Source organism: Macrotis lagotis, chromosome 3, assembly GCF_037893015.1.
Source record: "Macrotis lagotis isolate mMagLag1 chromosome 3, bilby.v1.9.chrom.fasta, whole genome shotgun sequence".
NCBI classification, from domain to species: Eukaryota; Metazoa; Chordata; class Mammalia; order Peramelemorphia; family Peramelidae; genus Macrotis; species Macrotis lagotis.
Genome location: NC_133660.1, coordinates 257,713,408 through 257,733,984, shown reverse-complemented (window position 1 = coordinate 257,733,984; position 20,577 = coordinate 257,713,408). Strand labels below are relative to the sequence as shown.

Below are 20,577 nucleotides of genomic sequence, written 5' to 3'. Positions count from 1 at the left end.
TATTCATTAAATAAAACACTGCTTGTGTTAATGGAGTAAAGAAAAATATATCCCTTATTAGCTTACTGACAATTCGGTAAGACAGCTGTACTAGTGGTATGAAACTCATTCATTTAAAGAAATGCTCTAATTTCAAAACATTTGGGGAGTTTAAACTCAAATGCTTTGTTTGCACTGTATATTCCAGTAAATGCTCTAAAGACAGTATTCCAGATTTTGTTTCTTAAAAAGAAAGTTAAGTCAAGCCTGCAAGATACAGCTTCTCAAGTGTCTACACAATGCCAGTATGAAAACATAAAAATAATTAAGTTACATCGATATATCCCATTTAAATGCAACGATGAGCTCAAAAGTTAATGTTGATAAAATACTGATGCAAGTAACACACCCCAAAATAACATAGGCAATCATCTTCCATCATTTACAATACAGTAGTTACAATGACACTCCAAACAAGAAAGCAAAGTATAAATCAAAATCCCCACTTCTATTTCATTCAATCAGACTTATACAGAAATTAGAAAGCTAAATAAGAACTAGTTAATCATCTAATTTCACAGCTATCTGAAGTGGCAATCATTATATAGCAGCTTATCTATGATACATTCAAGATAAATGATACAATTTATTACTTGCCCAAAAGCTAAAACACAGCCTCATTTTAATATCTTTCCCTAAATCCCATCTCTAAACTATGATATAACTGAGGTCTATGCAAAAAAGTAGCTACCTTTTTAGAGGAAATGGATGATTAAGTCTTTGGTGCTGCAAAAGCAACTTCATTTAAACAGAACCACACACACATACACACACACACAATCACACAAAGAAAAGGGAACCCAAGACACACTTTGTGGGAAAAAAAAAAGAAAGCACGTAAAAATTTCTTGTCCCTGACGGAATGTATTAAATAAGCACACACCACCAACAGGCGAAAACAAACACCATAGTATAAAACAGTTAAAAGCTCTCACATGCATAAATGAAAGATTTCACACAAAGGACTCACATCTTTTCAAGCTTCAATAGTAAATATTCTGCTACTATTTATTAAATACTGCATGGTTTGCTCAAGCTAAGATGAAACCACATCATAAATCAAGGAGCATTTTGTACTACTTTTCCTTATCTATTCCACATCACGTCTCCTGCACCTCTAAACATTACAGGAAATCCACTTAGACTGAGCCCTTCCCAAATAAACTCTTTAGATTGTATTGCAGCTCCACTAAGCTGTATAAAATGCGGAATTGTGAGAGCTTATCACCTACCCATAAGATACTGAATCAACTTTTTGTAAGCATACTAAATGCTTGCTTTTCTTGAAGCTAGCTCATTAAAACACACACACACACACACACACACACACACACACACACAGACAGCAGACTTTGGCTATAGCAAAATATGCTGCCCTCTTGATAAGGAAAAAAAACACCCACTACTAAAAACTATACCACACAAAACCAAAAATGAACATTACTCTATCAAAAAAAAAAAATCAGCAGATCTGAATTTAAGTGCTGCAGTCCTCAACATTTATATATATATATATATATATATATATATATACATATATATATATTATATATATACACACACATATATATATATATATATATATATATATATATATATATATATATATATGTATATGTAGTAACATTAACAACCTCAAATATTTAAGGCACTATGTGTGGGAACGGTTTACAATGCAGCTGAGATTATTAGGACAACATTTAAGAGCAATGTCTAGGCAACATTTTGCCCATGCAAGACACATGCAAATGTGAGAACAATAGCTCGCCTTTTTTAGATAAGTGACCCAACATTTAAATACCAAGACAAAGATAATAACACAAACAGTTTACTTGTACACTGTACATCTGACAAATAAGCATCTGTTGCTCTAAATCTGTACACTGAATGGCTTCCCAAATGTAGACGTGTCTTGCACTAATTAGAAGGCAATTTTATAAAAAATAATAGGAGCAAAACCAGACTTTGGCTCCCAAAAGTCACTGTCTAAATAACTATATAAGAGAACATGACCAAAGACAAGTTATACCAAATGTGCAAAAACACATTAAAAGTGAATTTTTTTTAAAGCTCAAAGTTGTTTAAATTGCACCCAAGTCTACATGATTCAAAAAATAATTTTCTTGTGCCATGGCTAATATTTATTAAATACCATGTTTTTGTTTTTAATCAAACATTTGCATCACTGAACTTCCTCAATATACTGTATTTGAGTTCTCACATATATGGATATTGGCTAAGTTTTGTTGGACTCAAAGGAAATCCAGTGTAAGTAGGTGATGCTGCAATGTAAGAATGTGGTGGGAAGATTGGTTTGTATTGAGTCTGATGAATGGTTGGGGAAGGTAGCAGACGGGGATTTATTCCCACTGGGACTTGGTGAACTATGCCATTGGGATGAGAAATACTGTAGGTTGGATGCTGTAATAAGGGTCTTGAGGTACACGGAGAGGCTAAGAGGTGGGTAACTGGCGCAGCAGTAGCAAGAGGTGCAGCCGGTGGGTAAGGAAGAAGAGCAGGTTGCCCTGCTCGAGGTGTAGACCCAGTCAGAGGGGCACGCACCACTGTGTGGGTCGGACTCCCCTGTGACAGGGTGAAGGGGTGATTGCTAACAGCAGCTGGGATGTAAGCTTGCTGTCTCCGAAGTCCGTAGTTTCCATTCCACTCCTGATGCCCAGATCCAAAGTGCTGAACCTGTTCACCAAGAAAATGACTGATTATTATACATAAGAGAAAAATTAATTGTAGTAATATGGCAAAATTAAGACATAAGCTCATGGATGTGTAAGACATGTACTGCCTGGACAATCACAATCCTTCTATACCTAAATAAGACAGTATTTGCTAGTTGAAAGAGTCAAAAGGAAAAAAAAAAAATCATTCCCTGGTGGCTAATCCTGTGAGCCAATTATCTCCAAAGTTAATTAAGCAAGCCCTGAGATGGAAGAGACACAGTCCATTACCAGGTCTACAAGGGATGACTTTGAGAGGCTAGTGGAAGAGCTTGTGCTCCGATGGCATGGCCAGGAGGAGGCACTGGAGTAGAGTTTGAGTGTCTATATGTTAATCACTGATTAAGCAAGAACATAGGATTTCGAGCTCTTGGGAGATGATCTCATTCACTCTACCTCATTATACACATGAAGGAAACTGAAGACTTTGAGGCCTGGAAATCTCACAGTTGTAATCATTAGAAACATTACAAATTCATGTTATCTAATCCCAACTGGGACCCCCATTGCAACAAGGTAGACCTTTCCTTCCTCCCTAATTGATTCTTTATTTCACTTCCCAAAGAAACTACAAATATCTTTAGCCTCACCCCTCTCACCTGAGTCTTGCATATTACTTTACCGAAAAAACTGAGACCATTCAATCTGAGCTCACTCTTTGCCAATTTTCCTCATCAATTCTCTCCTCTTTTTCCCTGTCTGTGACAGAGGTGATCCTTTTCCTTACCAAGTTCAACCCCTTATTTGTCCACTGACTTTCATTCCTTCCTGTCTTCTCCAGAAGACAGAATCCTCAATCACTGTCCACCCCCCTCAAATCTTCAGTCTCTTCATTATAGCTGTGTCTTACCCTGCTGCCTTCAGACATGCTCATCCTCCCCAATCAACAATCAATTTGTATCTATCCTATCACCTCCTCTAGCCCTCATCCTAAATCTCTGTCAGTCTTTTCCAAACTCCCCCCCCCCCCACTTACTTATCCTTTCTTTCATTGTTCAAAATTTTGTAATCTGGTTTCTGACCTCATGACTAAACTAAATAGTTTCTCTCCAAAGCATCTAATGATCTTACTGGTCTTTTCTTAGTTCCAGGTTTTCTGAAAGTATTTGCTGCATTTGAAACTGAACTTCTGGGCATTCCTCCTGCCTGGAGCTACACTCTTCTCTCCTGGTTTCCCTCCTGGTCTATCTGACCACCCTTCCTACACCTTGGCTGGTTTACCACCCATAAATACAGGTAATTAATTCCCTAAGTTTCTGTCCTAGACACTCACATCCCTACAGCTGAAAATCAACCTAGACTCATACTCTCATTCACCCCATACATCCACTTGGTTGCATCTCTCACATCCAACTCCTTTCCTCACTCACAGAGATACCAACTTTAGAGAGATCCTCACCACCTCTTACCTAAATGAGGATATTCTCCTAATCAAAAACCCTACCCTCAAGTCTTTCCCCAATTCAATCTATCCTCCACTCTGCCACCAAAGCATAGATCCAACCATGTTCTCACTATCCTACCCCACAAATGCCTGATTTCTTAATATACCCAGACACTAAATTCTTCTGTTTCATATTTAGAGTCCCAACAACATGGACCCAACCTTTCTTCGCTTGTTAACACAACTTTCCCTCCACTACCTCAATGATCATCTCATTTTTCCACCCATGTCATCCTTAAAGCCTCTGCACTGATCATTCCTCCTCCTCACTGATTATCCCTCGTCCTCACCTGCACTTCCCTGCCAGCTCAGATATCACCTGCTACATCAAGCCTCTCCTGAGCCTCCCAACTGTAAGTCTTCTCCCTCCTACTCTATCGAGTTGCACTATGCTCAGGCATGATGAGCAGGTAGTTTTCAGGTATATTTCTTTCCTTCCCTAAGAGTTCACTGATGAGACCAGGGTCTACTTCCCCACTGACTAGCAGAATTCCTGACATACAGTAGGTGCTTGATATCTGTAGATGGAATGATTGTCAATTGAATCTGATCAAGGTAACACAGGTAGTGAGAGGAGCTGGGGTTCTTTCCTAGGAGTTCATACTCCAAATCCAGTGGGCCTTCCATCAAACCACAAAGAAAAAAAAATTCTGACTTATACAGACTTTTTTTTATTTTTTTTAAATGTTTAAACACTAGGTCTAGTTAGACACAATAATAAAGCACAAAACATGATCCACCTAGCAATAATGCAACCTATAAGTGAACCAGAATACTGAGACCAAAGTGCTTAAAACAAAAAAAAATGAGAGAGTAAAAATAATCTTAAATCTAAAGATCAAAATTTCTTATAAAAGTATTCTTGATCTAAGGATCCTTAATCTAATCTTCCAATGATTGTACCTCCCATACTTGAACTAAGATGAGGAAATGATTGAGAAAAAAAAATTTATTAATGCACTACACATTTCTAGAGATTTTTAAAAACTAAGACATAGCTGATGAATAGCAAATTTAATAACAAGAGTTTATGAAGAAACACACCTGACTGAAATTCAAATGTGGCTGCTGGGATGCTATCGTCAGTTTTTGCTGACGGTTATTCATAATAGAAGGTTGGTTTAATCTTCCAGGGGCAGATCGACCTTTTCCTAAGGGCTGACAAATGGAATCTGGGAATAAAGAAAATATTGCAGATTTAGTACATTTCTTTCTCCTAAAAGAAGTCTGAACACTCTTTAGATTTCTTGATATTACCTCAAAATTTCAAATTAAGAAAGGTTTATGAGTATAACTTTCCAGATCTTATCATAGCACAGAAACTAGTGCAAAGAGATAGACATCATTAACAAGACATTTATTGTAGAAAGAAAATCGTTATTCCTTTTAAAAAGGACAATGAAAAGAGGAAGGGAGCAACTAGAGTCTAATTTACCAGTATTTGTCATCTGCTCATCTGAATCAAGTCTATTTTCTAGTCTCACTGGAGGTACCACCATCGCACAGACAGTTGGTTTGGGTTCTGCATGAACAGGTGATATTGACTCTGTGATTTCAGAAGAATCCTCTACAAAGCTGCCATCCACAAATGGACTGTCCTGTCCTGAAGAGTCTGAGGTTGGAGAGCCATCCACGGTACCACAGACACTCTCCGGTTCATCGTCTGACATACTAAAACAAAAGGCATTTTTATGAACACATTTTCTCTAATATTAGCCTCTGTGAAATCTAGGCACCAATTAGAACACCAAATCCCTAACATGCTATTTAAAATATAAATTATTTTGCTAATCCTTATCAAACAGCTGAATCAATTGAATAGTTTTTCACATTCTTCCTCTCTTAAAAAGATTCCCATCCTCATCATATGAAAAAAGTGCTCCAAATCATTATTTACTAGAGAAATGCAAATTAAAACAACTCTGAGATACCACCTCACACCTGTTAGATGGGCTAAAATGACAAAAAAGGAAAATGGACAATGCTGGAGAGGATGTGAGAAAACTGGGACACTAATGCATTGCTGGAGGAATGTGAATTGATCCAGTCATTCTGGAGAACATGTTGGAACCATGCCCGAAAGTTATCAAACTGTGTATACCCTTTGATCCAGAAATAACACTACTGGTTATGTATCCCAGAAAATTATAAAAAAGGGGGGAAAGACCCACAGAAGATATTTATAGTGCTCTTTCAAAAGTGGCAAAGAATTGGAAAATGAGGGGATGCACATCAATTGGGGAATGTCTGAACAAGTTATGGAATATGAATGTGATGGAATACTATTATTGTTCTGTAAAAAATCCTGAGGGAGCAGACTTCAGAAAGGTCTGGAAAGACATGCAAGAAATGGTGCTGAGTGAGGTAAGCAGAAGCAGGAGAACATTATATGCATTAACAGCAACATTGTGAGATGATCAACGAGGATGCGTACAATCCTCACAGACTTGTTATGGAACATATCAAACATATACAGAGAAAAAAAACTAGAGTCTGAATGTGGAACAAAGTATAATTTTTATATTTTTTCTTTCTTTCTCATGGGTTTTTTCCTCTTAGTTCTAATACTTCTTTCACAACATGTTTAATGGAAATATGTTAAACACAATTGTACATGTATAACTTATATCAAATTGTCTACTGCTGTGGGGAGGGTGGTAGAACTATGTGGAACTCAAAGTCTTGCAAAAGGATAAATGCTGAAAACTATCTTTGCATGGAATTGAAAAAAAAAAATTTTTTTAAAAGATTAGCATCCTCAATTCTTTGTCTTTCTATAACATCCAAACAGTTTCATGGGTTAAAAGAAGTTATGTCTTCAAGGATACCATCAGAAATCTCAGGAAGATGGATAACTGCCACCCAAATAATCATATTCAGAGAGACTGTTTTATGTATCCAGGATGACTTCCCCTTCTTCAGAACTCCTATAGTATTTACTGTATGTGTCAATTATTATATCGCATCATTATATTACCAATTACTATAGTATATCACCTATGGCAATACATATCACTTTAATATGTATATTCCTTGTGTCTCTATACAGATTATAATCTAGTTTAAAGTGAGGAACCCTTTATACATCTTCTTAATTGTTAAAAACAACTAACAGTACCTTGTATAGTAATAGGAGAAAATCAGTAAATATTTAATAAATATATCTGCTAATTGGGTATTGACAAATATATATAAGACTGAAATTTCAATTTAGCTACCATTAAAAACTTAACTTGTTTGTTTCAAGTTGAAGTCAATTTATTTTATTTAAGTTTCTGAACAGTTTTCACAGTTAGCCAGTTATGTCGGTAAAGAGAGACTCACTACTGCTATTTACAATATGATGCATTTGTTGAATGAATAAATGAAACATTAACATTTCCTCTTCCTCTCTTGCCTGAGCAAAAGAATATTCATAGAGTAATGCCAATCAATCATCACTGCTAGGAAATATTCAAAGCCTCTACCATGAGACAATGGGACAATTAATATCTTTAGCTTAAAAGAAAGCACTCTTCCTTTTCAGTTTTATTACATACAGTTTGGTGTATATTTTATTCATAAGATAAACAAAAGTGGCACATGAAATAAAACTTTCTAATTCAATGTCCCCGTGCTTTCCAAAATCATCCAGCATTTAATAGAACTTTATTTCCCCTCTCTTCTAAAATAAATTAGAACATTCCCATGACTAATCTGCCTTTTAAAATGCTATCTAATGCAGCATATTTGAGAGGAAAATTATCAGTACAGTAGCAGAAAGTCAGCTTGTTGCAGAATCCTACCCCATCTATGGTCCATGACCAGGGCTCACTAGAACTAGCATCCCTTGAACCTCCCAAGTTTCGGGATTTTTACAACAATTTATTTTTTCAGGACCAGCTGTGGCCCTTCTGCTGAGTTTCTTTTACCTGTTTGGTCTCTTGCCAGGAGATGGACTGGACTCATCAGAGGAACTGGTACTTAAGGTGCTATCGGGGCTGCTTAAGGAACACATGCGATCAATATTCAGGGTGCTCTGACAAGCTTCACAATCTAAACTACCTTTACAGCTGAAACAGAGGAGAAAACAGGTCAAAAAGGTTGAAAGTAAAGGCTGTTAATTCACATTGTACAGTTAGAATATAAGCAGCCACCCAAGTACAGTGATCTTTGAAGGACCTAGAAATGACTGCATTCATCTTATTAAATGCTTTCTACTGTCTTTCCATTTTTGAGGACCCAGGCTTTTACTGCGAAGAATTTCTAACATTGTTAAAATAGCAGAGACGCATTATGGAACAGTGGACAGAGAAGTGGCCTCAGTCATGAAGACTTGGGTTCAAGTCCTATTGGTAACATATGTTGACTGTGTGACCTTTGTTAAGACACTTATCCTCCCAGAGCCTAACTATAAATTTCAGCAAAGCTGTTGATAGGCATTGACGGAAATAGTTTCCTCACTAGGACATTCCTAGTGAGGAAACTAACAAAATCTTCATTAAAGGAGTAAGGAATTTCAAAGGAACAGACTAACTTTATAATTAATTTTTTCATTCATTCTAAAATAATGAAATCTGAATTTGGGGAAGATGAGCAAGGTCAGATTCCCATAAGTAAAGGTTTTTCTGTATCTACCCCAAAGATTCTGACAAGGACTATCCCTGAAACAAAATGATAACCTTTCCCCACCCACTAGAGGACCCCATTCTATTTAAAGAATATCTTAAGAACAGGGATTCTTTTAGGACACTTACTTTCTAACTGAATGACTCTGTGCTGTGTCTTCCTCATCAGTGTCACTACTGATGGTGATTATACTCATGACAGGACTTGGTGTATCTGTAATGAGGATAGCCTCCCGCTGCTTGTCTGAAGTCGATGAATCAGGGTCCTCCCTGATTGATGCTTTGCAACAATTTCTTTCTTCTTCTGAGCTATGATTGTCCTGTGTTTCTGTGCAACTTACTTGCTCAACTGTTTTCATATTTATTATCTTTGGAGAAATAAATGCTGAATTGGGAATATTGGTATTCTGCAAAGAATTACTCCTGTAAAAAAATTCATCATTATTCATTTCTATAGACCCTTTCAAAAGGTATTTTTAAGATATCTTAATAAACAAAATAGGAGGATCATGCATATGTACATTCACATACAGAGCTTAAATCTTCATACAAGTAAAAACATAAACACCATTAATTACAAATATCATAATACACTCATGCCCAAATCAAAAGGCCATTTTTTGTAGCTATAGCTGAATGCTCTAAATTACTAATGTCATAAGCAAATAATAGATCAAAAGTGCAATAAAAACAATCTTACCAAGTGAAAGCATTTATTTCCTCTCTTCCTGGCTCCCATTCCATTAGTTTTACCAAAATACCTCTGAGAAATTAAGAAGGGAGCTGGCTTAGTGTTTGTTTTTAAACAAACGAGATTATTTCTAATACAATACAAATGGCCCTTTGAACACATGCAAAATTGATTCCCCAAATGCTGAGACCACTTCTCCAACAACACTCAATACCAACCTGTTCTGACAGAGCTTATTTTTCTTTGTGGTAGCAGGCTGAGGCCAGACAACATGAGCGATGCCCACACTGATTGGCTGAGGGGCCGAAAGAGTTATCTGATTGGCTAAGAGAGGCTGAGGGATCACTGAGTTATAATGACTGCTGTGTGAAATCATTTTCCTGGGGAGAAATTTTAGAAATATTAAGCAATTTCTGAAGAAAAATCAATTTTGAAAGCTTTATAAAACTCTACAATGTCCACTTACCCCCAGTCTCCCAGTCCTGGCGGGCCCGCCACAGTTTCAGAAGTCAGGGCTACAGTAGAAGGGCCTATAGGGGTGACCTGCTGCCAGGGGGGCATCAGGATCTGCTGAGTTCGATTAGACCAGGTCTGCAAAATAAATAACCATCAAATTCCAGTAAATAAATGTGATGGAGTATACTGTTTTCTAAGAAATTATGAGCAGGGAGCAGCTAGGTGACACAGTGGACAGAGCACTGGCCCTGGAGTCAAGAGGATCTGAGTTCAAATCTTAGCTCAGACATTTAATAATTACCTAGCTATGTGACCAAGGGCAAGTCACTTAACCCCTTTGTCTTGCAAAAAATTATTAAAAAAAAAAAAAAAGGGAATTATGAACAGGCCAACTTCAGAACTAAAGCTGAGTGAAGGTGAAGGGGAGAGAAGCCTGGCCACCCAAGCAGCAACACTGTAGGGGATCAACAAGGGAGGACCCAGCTCCTCTAGGCAGTTCATGACCAAGGACAATTCTAATAAGTGAAGAAAAAAATGACATCCACATCCAGAGAAAAAAATTAGAATCTGAATGAAAAGCAAAGCATACTAATTTCACTTTTTAAAATTTATTTTATAATTTTTCTTCCTTAAGGATATGATTTCTCTGTCATCACATTCAACTGAGATCAATGTACAACATGGAACCAATGTAAATATAACAGAATGCCTTCTGTGGGGGGGTGGGGGGAGGGAAGCAAGAATGGGGCAAAAATTGTAAAACTCAAAATAAAATCTTTCTTTTAAAAAAACAACTTATTTTATGTTTTTTTCTTTTTCTCATGGCATTTTCCCCCATTAGTTCTGATTCTTCTTTCACAATATAGCTAATATGAAATATGTTAAACATGATAGTACATGTATAACATAAATCAGATTAGTCACTATCATGGGGAGAAGGGAGGAAAGGAAGGGAAATAAAAAATGTGAAACTCAAAAACTTACAAAAGATGAATGTTGAAAACTATCTTTGCATGTAATTGAAAAAATAATATGAAATAAATTAATAAATGACCATTCATGAAGCAATAAGTAATTCTTTACACAAATTTAAAAGTTTAAAAAACTTGTAATTTACAAATGTCAAAAAATCTAATCATTTATAACTAAGTATTCAATCATCATAAACATTAAGTTGCCACATGTTTTCATAGTCATAGGGTTAGTATATGGATAGTCATAAGAAAAGGAAAAGTTAAGTTTAAAATGCTAAATTGACCAACCTGAGAAAGAACACCTGGCCGGATCTGTAATGGCTGAATGGCTGGGGCCTGAGTTACCAGTGGAATTGCATTATCTATCCTTAAAGAATAGCTGCCAGCTTTAGCAGGATTTGCAGGAATACCTATGAAAGAGAGAGTCTTCATAAGAATTTATGCTAAGAATTAAAATGAAGAACAAATGAAAATGAAAAAATACCAACTAAATTCACTTGGATGGGATTAATAAACACCATGGTTAAGTTCTCTGCACACAGGTTTTTCATACCATTGACAAACACAATTTGTTAGAAAAGAGGTGTCCATTTACTCAAGCACATGATTACCAATTTGTCTTTCAAAATGACTCTATTGCTAAAAATACATACTACAAAAAAAATTTCCATTTTCAGTCCTCAAAAGTTTATCATTTCTATGAAATGTTAATCATTAAGGCTTTTTTTTTTAAAGAATCTTAAGAAGTATCCTGAAATGTTGGGCAGAGCTTCTCTGGTTCAATGTCAAAACACGGACAAGAATCAAACAGGATGAGAATAATGGTTATGCTCTCCACTAGCAAAAGGAGTACCCACACCAGTTAAGGTCACAGAACTAGGTGGCAGCTAGATGGTGCAGTGGAGCACCAGTCCTGGAGACAGGAGAACCTGAGTTCAAATCCAGCCTCAGACACTTAATTGCCTAGCTGTGTGACCTTGGGCAAGTCACTTAATCCCATTGCTTTAAATATATTTTTTAAAAATACCGAAAAAAAAATCAAAGAACTAGCAAAATACTTAAGTATTGCAACTTAATTTTACTTCCCACATTCTTCTGGCTATCAGGCGAGTGGAAGCTTTTCCCAATTGCCTCAATCACACAACACTATTAAATATATTTCTTTCCAAAAACAGATCATATATTTAATTACATTTCCTTACTGTTTTACTCTTATAATTGTGACATCAGAATCTTTTTGTTAATGTCTTGTAGAGCATTCCTATTTGCTTGTTTTTTTTTTAATTTAATGTAATATGGCTAGAAAAGCATTTGGAAAAATGAAAATACTCAAAAGGATTCTGTCTGATTGTGTGCCTATGCTATTTTCTTCTTCCTCCTGAAAAAGATCTCTAACAAAAATTCTCTTCAAGACATTTGAAAAATGTTTTTCTATTGCTTCTCACATAAAATTGGTTTTTCACCATCAATAAGACCTCATCTTCTAAGAAAAGAGGAAACAATGAAAGGCCAGGATGAAGGAGTCACCTCTTCTCTAATCAAAATGAAAATAAGGTGGCCAGATTACTGGGAAGCTAGAGTACCAAGTAAAGCTAGTTTAAAACAAAAAGTATATAAGACATCAACAGATTACATATTAGGCAGTAATAAAAAGAAATTTTCCCCTTAAGAAACAAAACCAAATTTTTTAGCAAATAGATACATGCATGACACACAATGAGAATCAAAGATCTAAGACACTAAAATTAATACAAAAACATTGTTAATGTCTTAAAAACACAGCAAATCAATTTATAAACACTAAGCATCAAAATAATTTTATTTGACAAAAAAGTAATAAGATCTCCAATAATCAGCAATAAGAGATCTTACATTTAGTTACATTTCCAAAGACTACACAAGATAATAAATGAAAATCAATATTTCCCTAAACCTCCAGTTTATCACATAAGTTACTTTCCATATGGACTAGCAAGAAAATTTCAAATGCAACCAATACCTGGAAGCAACTTATCATGTGATTTTCTGGGTAATCTAGACAGCCAAAATGTATTTTTTCTTTTCTGTTAAAGTGTAATCTTGATAATTTTATTACACACAATAATCACATATAGTAATCCCAAGGACATTAAGATCATGTTTTTCTTTGCATATTTTCTTCACACAGTTCTCTGTACTTGAAAACATTTTGTCTCTGAATAACTACAAAGGACTCTATAAGTATCTCACAATTGATGTGAATTATTTCAAGAAAAAACTATATATATTTTACTGATCTTCTTACCCCTTCCATAAAGTATGTCTGGATCAGCAAATTCTCCAAGAAAGGGAATATAAGCACACCCAGGTACTGTAGGTACATTGCAGCAATGAATAATCTCTTCAGAGAAAAAAGCAGAATTCACTTTGATAAGAGTAATAGGGCAGAGCCAATTATTCTCAAACCCACCATACCAGAATCACCAAATCTTAAACTTCTTTCCAAAATTTATTACCCCCAGTCTTCTTTTATCAAGGACACTTGAAGTCTAACTTTCTAACAATGGAAAAGCTTTCAATTTTACTACAAATCTAATAGGTTCGCTAAAAATCCTTACTACTGGTTAATTAGTTTTATTTTAATAATTACTTAGAAAGTATAATCAGCATTATGGTATAAAAAAAGAAGAGAACAACTTTGCTGTAATGCACTTAAATATCTTACCAAGTAGTGATTCATAATAAGTTAATTATTTCATTAACATCTGTACAAGGAACATGCCCTGAGTTCAAGTAGACAGCTAAGAAAGATGCTAAAAGCCACTTGTTGCTAAGTAATAACAGATTTCTCAGTCTCATATGTAAATTAATATTAAACAATCAACTGTGTCATTAACTAAAGATCTCATCTGTTCATCAAAACCTAATCAGTGAGTAGCTAGGTGGTACAGTGGATCTGCTATCCATTGGCCTCGAGTCAAGAGGACCTGAGTTCAAATTTGACCTCAGACACTAATTACCTAGCTGTGTGACCTTGGGCAAGCCACTTAACCCCAATGCCTTGCCAAAAAAAAAAAAAAAAAACCCTAATCAGTTTCCACAATTCCCTATTTCTATTAAGGAACCCCCAATCTTCTAGTCACTTAAATTCTGAACCTTGGAGTTATCTCTGATTTTCACTTACCAGGTCTTGTCAGTGCCAAGTCTTCTCAATTCTACTTCTCTGATATCTCCCCCCAGAGCCACCTTCCCCTTCATACCTCTACTGTATGCTGCTATCAGACTTGTCACTGAACTTCCTACTAGGGCATACTCACAGATCTTGGACTAGAAAGAACCTCAGAAGAAAACTTCATAGTTCCTTAATTTTTTTTTCTCCTTTCTACCTCACCTCCTTACAGAAAAAAAGTTTTTTTGTAATAAATAAGCAATCAATCAAAACAAATTTACCACATTGGTTATGTCCAAAAATTTTGGTCGCATTCTATGTTGAGACCTTAAGCTCTATAGTAAAAGATAACTAGTATTGTTTCATGATCAATCCTCTAAACTCACATGTCTACCAACAGCACATCAATATGCCACTTTCCAGTTGCTGCCTCATTATCAATAATTTTCATTTTTAATTTGCATTTATCTCATCACTAATGATTTAGAATATAGACATGGGTAATTTGAAGGTGATCTCAGAAGTCGCCAAAGTCATCCCTCTCCTTTTACAGGAAAGAAAACTAAGAGAGGCTCCATGTCCAGGGTCACCTGGGTATTGTTAAAGGTGCTACTGACCTCAGGTCTTCTGCCCCAAAATCAGTGCTCTTTCCAGTTGTCCTTATTACTCCATGCTGTCCCTTTCTTTCTCTAGTCACCTCCACTATGGTGGCTAAACCCAAGTCAGACCTTGCTACCTCTGTGGTCTTTAAGATGAAACATGCCCCACCCCTGGGGGGGGGGGCGCTTCAACTAGCCAAAACCCTCTAGGAACTGGTGCCCACCTGTCTCTGCAGATCTATCTGGGCCCCTCCCCTCACTCCCTCTACTTAAGAGTTAATTCTCTGGACAGGACACTCCCTCTGTACTTTCCCACAGATTCCTCCCTGAACCCCTGCCCCCTCTCACACTCCATTTTGGAATCCTTGACCTCTGGAGCTTCTCCTATAAGAGGCCTTTCCTGGCCCTCCTCATTGCCTCACCTCCCCCAATCTTAAAATTGCTCTCTACTCAGTATGTACAAGATAAATCTGCTGCTTCTTCCTAGTAAAAACAGGAGTTTTTGATACCAGGGCTGTGAGAGCCTAGCACATAGTAGGCATTTGTTAGATACTTGAAATGAATTGCCCTGTTCTGCTCAAGGTCAAAAAGATTGAGGATGGGCACTCCTGGTGGGGGAAGGGACCTTTTTTGCCTTTCTCTGCATCCTTGGCCCTTAGCAATGTGTTTGGCAGCTAGTAATGGCTCAATAAATGTTTGCTGAGGAAGTGTAAATATGACCTAACTACTCCTGCTTGCTATGGTGGTTAATCTCAAATGTTTACACCATTTACCCCAAAAGGAGAAAGGAATGTCTATCTAAATGTTAACCTCATTTATCATTTATTTATATAGTATTTTAAAGTTAGCAAAAATTTACATATATTGTGATATATGTATCTAATAATTCTGGCTATTATTATCTATCCCTAAAATGCTGGTGGGTTCAGAAGTCTTCATTTTCCCTTGTTTTGGTCCAGATGTCCTTACAAGTCTCTCCCTACCTACAACCTCTGTCTTTTAAAGCAAACCAGAGATTAAGTTTTGCCATCCATTCTATTTCAAAAGATTAACTATGTACCATTCAACCTCTGAACAGTTTGATTACTATCTTGTAAAATCCCTGCCCTTTCTCTCTCCTCCACATTAAGTAATGGTGACCTACCTTTTATCACTTATAAACCATCTTAAAAGTTAGAGAGTACTTTGCCAGAAAAGAAATTTGTATTACACATAACCTCTGGAGTTGGAATAAAACAGCATAAATATAATCTCTCTCTAAATTTCTCAAGTTTTAAAGGGAGTAATTTTTTGGCCTGATTTTTGTTAATATCTTAATTATTAAAACAGAATCAATGGCACAGATACTGTAATATTATATATAATATTATATTATAATAAACACATTTACTACAAAAATCTAAGCCATTTCTTGGCTAAAAATAAAAATGGAAAATGCTTTTCCACACGAACATTGACATACATGACTTTTGTGCCTTTTGTTGCTAGCTCAAGAAAACAATCTCATCTGCTGAGGATCACACCATTCAAAGATGTTTTAAACTGCATTGTGTACAAATGTTTCATAGCCAAGAGGCTGCAGGGCCCACAGGATAGCAACAGAGCCAAGAAGGTCCAGCTTAAAATAATACTTCAGAAGCCTTCCGGCTGTATCACTGACCCCACTTGACTTCTGAGGGGGCTCTTGAACTCTAGACTACAAGGGGCAAATAGGAGGTCAGCCTAGGAGTTTCCTCCCTATATCAATAGGATCAAAGTTCCCATCCTTATATCCCTCCCTAGAATCATAGACTTCTACAACTAGAGATCTTGGAGATTATCCAGTCAGTCCAATTTACTAATTTTAGAGAGTTCTTTTGCAGCAAAACTAAAACCAAGACTCAAGCTTCCTGGCTTGGTTCAGTACTCTTTTCTCTATAGCATACTGTATCAGAATAACACACTAAATGACTTTAAAATATAATAAAAGTCTGAAATATAATAAAATCATCCAAAAGACCTGAGAATAGTAGAGACTCATTCTAGGTTAGAGTCTTCAAGTATTTTTGCTGCCACTACTGAACAATTTAAAGAGATCCACAGCTTGAGGGCAGGGAGGTGGTCTGTAACCCATTATATCTCCATGGGATCAAAGACACAACATTAACTGTAAGAAACATTCTTACCTAAAAGATTGCCATCAAACAGAGAAGCAAATCTTGTGCCATTGAGTTACAGGTTCCTTATAGCACTTCTAAGGTACTTCAAGGCTCTTCAAAGTTTTGGAATCAAAGATGTTATACTACACTATAGAATTTTAGCTCTAATACATAAATAGATAAAATGAAAAAAATTCTAAACTTCAAGGTAAAAAATTTATGGAAGCACGAAAATATGTCAGTTTTCTACTGGAAGCTCAACTGTATCTGTTCAGAGTAATACCTTAAAAAGGTAGACTCAAAACTCCCAGGTTTAACTAATGAGGCATATTCAAGTTTTGAGGTTTAGGGTTTTGGGTTTTTTTTTTAATAAAGTCAATATTTATCCAGAAATCCAATTAGCTTAACTGCTTTAGGTTGTGTTATAGTTCAACTCTTATGCTTAAGTGAAAAAGATGAAGAAAAATCAGATTTCAGATGATGACTCATACCACGCATTGCCATAAATAATCTTTTGCCACTTGTGATAGTACATAATCATGCAAACAAAGGATCATAAAATTGAAAGATATTTTAAGTTGGATTTTAAGCAGACATTTCATAGCTTAGGGTGGCATCATAATGAAACATATTATAAATGGCAATGCAGTGCATAAATTTAGCATACTTCTTCACAATAAGACTTACATGGAAATACAATCAAGTCTAATCTAACAAATAAATTCTGTAATTTTACTAGTGGAAGAGTGCCTTTAATATCATAGACTATGCCTTTTTATTTAAATATATACTTTCATTTATTATAATTAAAACTATGAAAAAACACAGAAAATTGATTATGCAAGTACTACTAGGAGTGGTTGGTTGATTGTCCTTTTTCAAAAAAGATCAATGGCATAACTGCTGAGTTAAAGGTATGCAACCATCTGTGACTGATCAAACCTATATAAGCTCAAAGACCTCAGCTTAGGCACAAATAGTTTAGGTGAACAATTAGAGATGTCTCTAAATTTGCCCATCTCACATTTCTCAAGCACTAGTATACTTGATAGTTAAAGTTGAACAAATTAGGATAGTCTTCCAAATAAAGTCTGTGGGTGCAGTGGATAGAGCAATGTCTTTGGAGTCAGGCGGATAGGAGTTCGAATCCAGCCTCCAATACTTGACCACTTACTAGCTATGTTACCTTAGGCAAGACACTTAACCCTAACTACCTCACATTCAGGGCTATCCCCAGTTATCCTGATCCATATTTGACCCTGGATCCACCCCTCACTCAAATACAATTTTTGTGCTTGTCACAGACTACCTCCCTGATGTCATGGTCTTCTTGAAGAAGGAAAGACAATCATCATCATCATCATCATCATCATCATCATTAAAATGAAGTAGCCTAGTAAATTCCAAGCTTCAGACAAATCTACTCAAGAGAATTATGACAAGCTTGCAGTCTCAAATAATGTTTAAGTACAAAAGAAGTACCAGAGAAATAATCTTCAATTTAAAATTACTTTTTGCTTTTAAATATGAAAAGTCAATTAACTAGATTCATGTAATATAAATGACCAGGAAAAAGTTATTCCATAAAAAAATACTTGTCAAATCATTTTCTTCCTCATTACTAAATAACTACATGGACAAACCTCCTTTTAACTAAAATTCCAGAGCCCAGGTCAACCATCAAAACATTAAAGATCAATTTTAAAAGTGTTGAGTACTTAATCAAAACTTTAAGGCTCCCTAAAAATTAATAAGTGGTCTTCTAGAGTTGCCCTGACTAAATACTGATCATATTAATCATCTTGCAACCAATCTGGAAATAATCCTCTGCAAAAGTCCGTGAGGGAAAAACCAGAGTCTATTTCCTGGGTTTTTGAGAACTTTCACATTACAAGGAGGTAATCATGAAGTAGGATTCTGATGGATAGCATCAGTGCATGATGCCATATACAACTTTGAAAACCTAAAGCAGTGACGCACACAACTTTGCCAAATTAGCTGCAAGCTCTTCCAGATCATTATTTACTATAAGCACACTACTTGTGGCCTCCTCAGGCTTTAAAGTGCATACCGAAGACATGTTTTTGGTTAACAGCAACTATAAATGTAGCTTCAGGGTCAAAGAAATGAGCACTAGAACCCAGAAGCTATTAAAAACATAAAACAAAATTCAGAGACAGCTACACCTAGAAATTATGAAACATAGGCATATGTCAAAACCAGAAATACAATTTAAGCCACAAATACCTTGAATTGCTGGGGGGCAGATAATCAATGTCTGCTGGGCAGTCCCAGTCTGCACAGGTACTCCATGGTGCATAACTGAATGGGCAGATGTGGTTAATGCCTGAAATATTCAGAGTGAAATGGCTTTATCTAAGGTCAATGTTCCCATAATCACATACATATAATTTTTTAAAAATCACACTATTTCCCAAAAGTGCAGTTCCTATGAAATGATAAAATGTGCACATATTAACAGAGGGCATAATAAAGACTGAAAAAACCCAAAGTCAGTTTAGAATCTATATGAACCAGAAAAAAAATTGCAAGAAGTGCTTGAAGAGAATAAAGGCATGAAATTTCTATATTTCCCTAAATTTTAATAAATTAGAAATACAGAAATACAAATTCTTAAATGTCTCTTCTTACCTGACTTCTTAATGTGCCTATTTTGGTGAAATTTGCAGTCAGATTAGCAGCACTGCCTGAGGCAACTGGTCTCATAAGTGAAGTTTTATTGCGATTATTTGTGTCATATGAGTTTGAGTGAGATTTGCAAACATCCATAATATGAAAACAGGATTTTACACTGCAAAATAGAAAAGTAACTATAAGTAAACTGAGTGTGTAATATTTAAAAATAACCATACAAGAGGGGCAACTAGATGGTAAATAGAGCACAGGTCCTGGAGTCAGGAGTTCAAATCTGGGCTCATACACTTAAATCTGGCCTCATATAGGCTTAGCTGTGTGGCCTTGGGCAAGTCATTTAACCCCATTGCCTTGCAAAACAAAAAAAAAATAAGCATACAACACATAAGAAACTTTCAAAAGAATAAGAAAAAATAGAAAGCTCCCATACAAAGAGCAGTTCAACAAAATTGTTCATTTATGAAAAAAATGAAAAATCCAATAATATAGATTTTAAAAGCCAATAAAAGCAATTTTTATTGCTTCAATTTTAAAGATAGTAATAATAACTTTTTTGCATCTAATATTTAGTTTCCCTGAATTTCTAGGCATCTGTCTGAGGCAATTGTTTGATGTATCTGAGTATCTTGATATTTTTAAGGCTTCTCAATAAAGAAAGCCAGAGTCTAATAGACGATAGAGTTAGACCTTAGACTCAGGAAAATCCGGCTTCCAGTCCCATTTCTGAAACATATGAGTTTATATAATATTGGACAAGTCACTTAATCTCATAGTGCCTCAAGTAAAACTAAACTGAATATGATCATTTGTAGACCTATCTCCTCATAAGGAGATCCCTGAATTAACAAAATCACTGTCCCTAAAAGAAACCTTTTCCCTCCCTCCTCTCAAGTCACCCCAAAGCTCTAAAATACAAAAAAAAGCTCTAAAATACAAATACAAAATACAAATCACTGACATTTTAAGTTGCCTGTCCTTAGTCTGTTCCCTGCTCCTTTTTTTTTTAAATAACAGATTGACTGTTATGGATTTAAAGGTATAGTTATTCATAGGGTCCCATTCTGTGTATTTTAAGACCTTCCCATACTTCCAGT

General features: G+C 35.8%; 2 protein-coding genes across 3 annotated transcripts in view; both read right to left on the bottom strand.

The window, feature by feature from the left end:
• LOC141518439 (homeodomain-interacting protein kinase 3-like) overlaps nt 1-20,577 on the bottom strand; it is a 186,186-nt gene that overhangs the window by 128,814 nt on the left and 36,795 nt on the right.
• LOC141518440 (homeodomain-interacting protein kinase 3-like) overlaps nt 1,641-20,577 on the bottom strand; it is a 93,459-nt gene continuing 74,522 nt past the window's right edge. Inside the window, exons 7-17 of one of the 2 annotated variants that reach the window (XM_074230447.1) lie at nt 19,481-19,640; nt 19,076-19,175; nt 11,232-11,353; nt 9,980-10,104; nt 9,732-9,893; nt 9,523-9,585; nt 8,952-9,245; nt 8,127-8,267; nt 5,651-5,886; nt 5,260-5,387; nt 1,641-2,733 (exon numbers count right to left, since the gene is read on the bottom strand). In XM_074230447.1, the coding sequence (XP_074086548.1) occupies nt 2,257-2,733; nt 5,260-5,387; nt 5,651-5,886; nt 8,127-8,267; nt 8,952-9,245; nt 9,523-9,585; nt 9,732-9,893; nt 9,980-10,104; nt 11,232-11,353; nt 19,076-19,175; nt 19,481-19,640 (2,008 nt within the window). In that variant the 3' untranslated portion in view covers nt 1,641-2,256. The remainder of the gene's footprint in view (nt 2,734-5,259; nt 5,388-5,650; nt 5,887-8,126; nt 8,268-8,951; nt 9,246-9,522; nt 9,586-9,731; nt 9,894-9,979; nt 10,105-11,231; nt 11,354-19,075; nt 19,176-19,480; nt 19,641-20,577) is intronic. The other variant, XM_074230448.1, reaches the window with a different exon arrangement.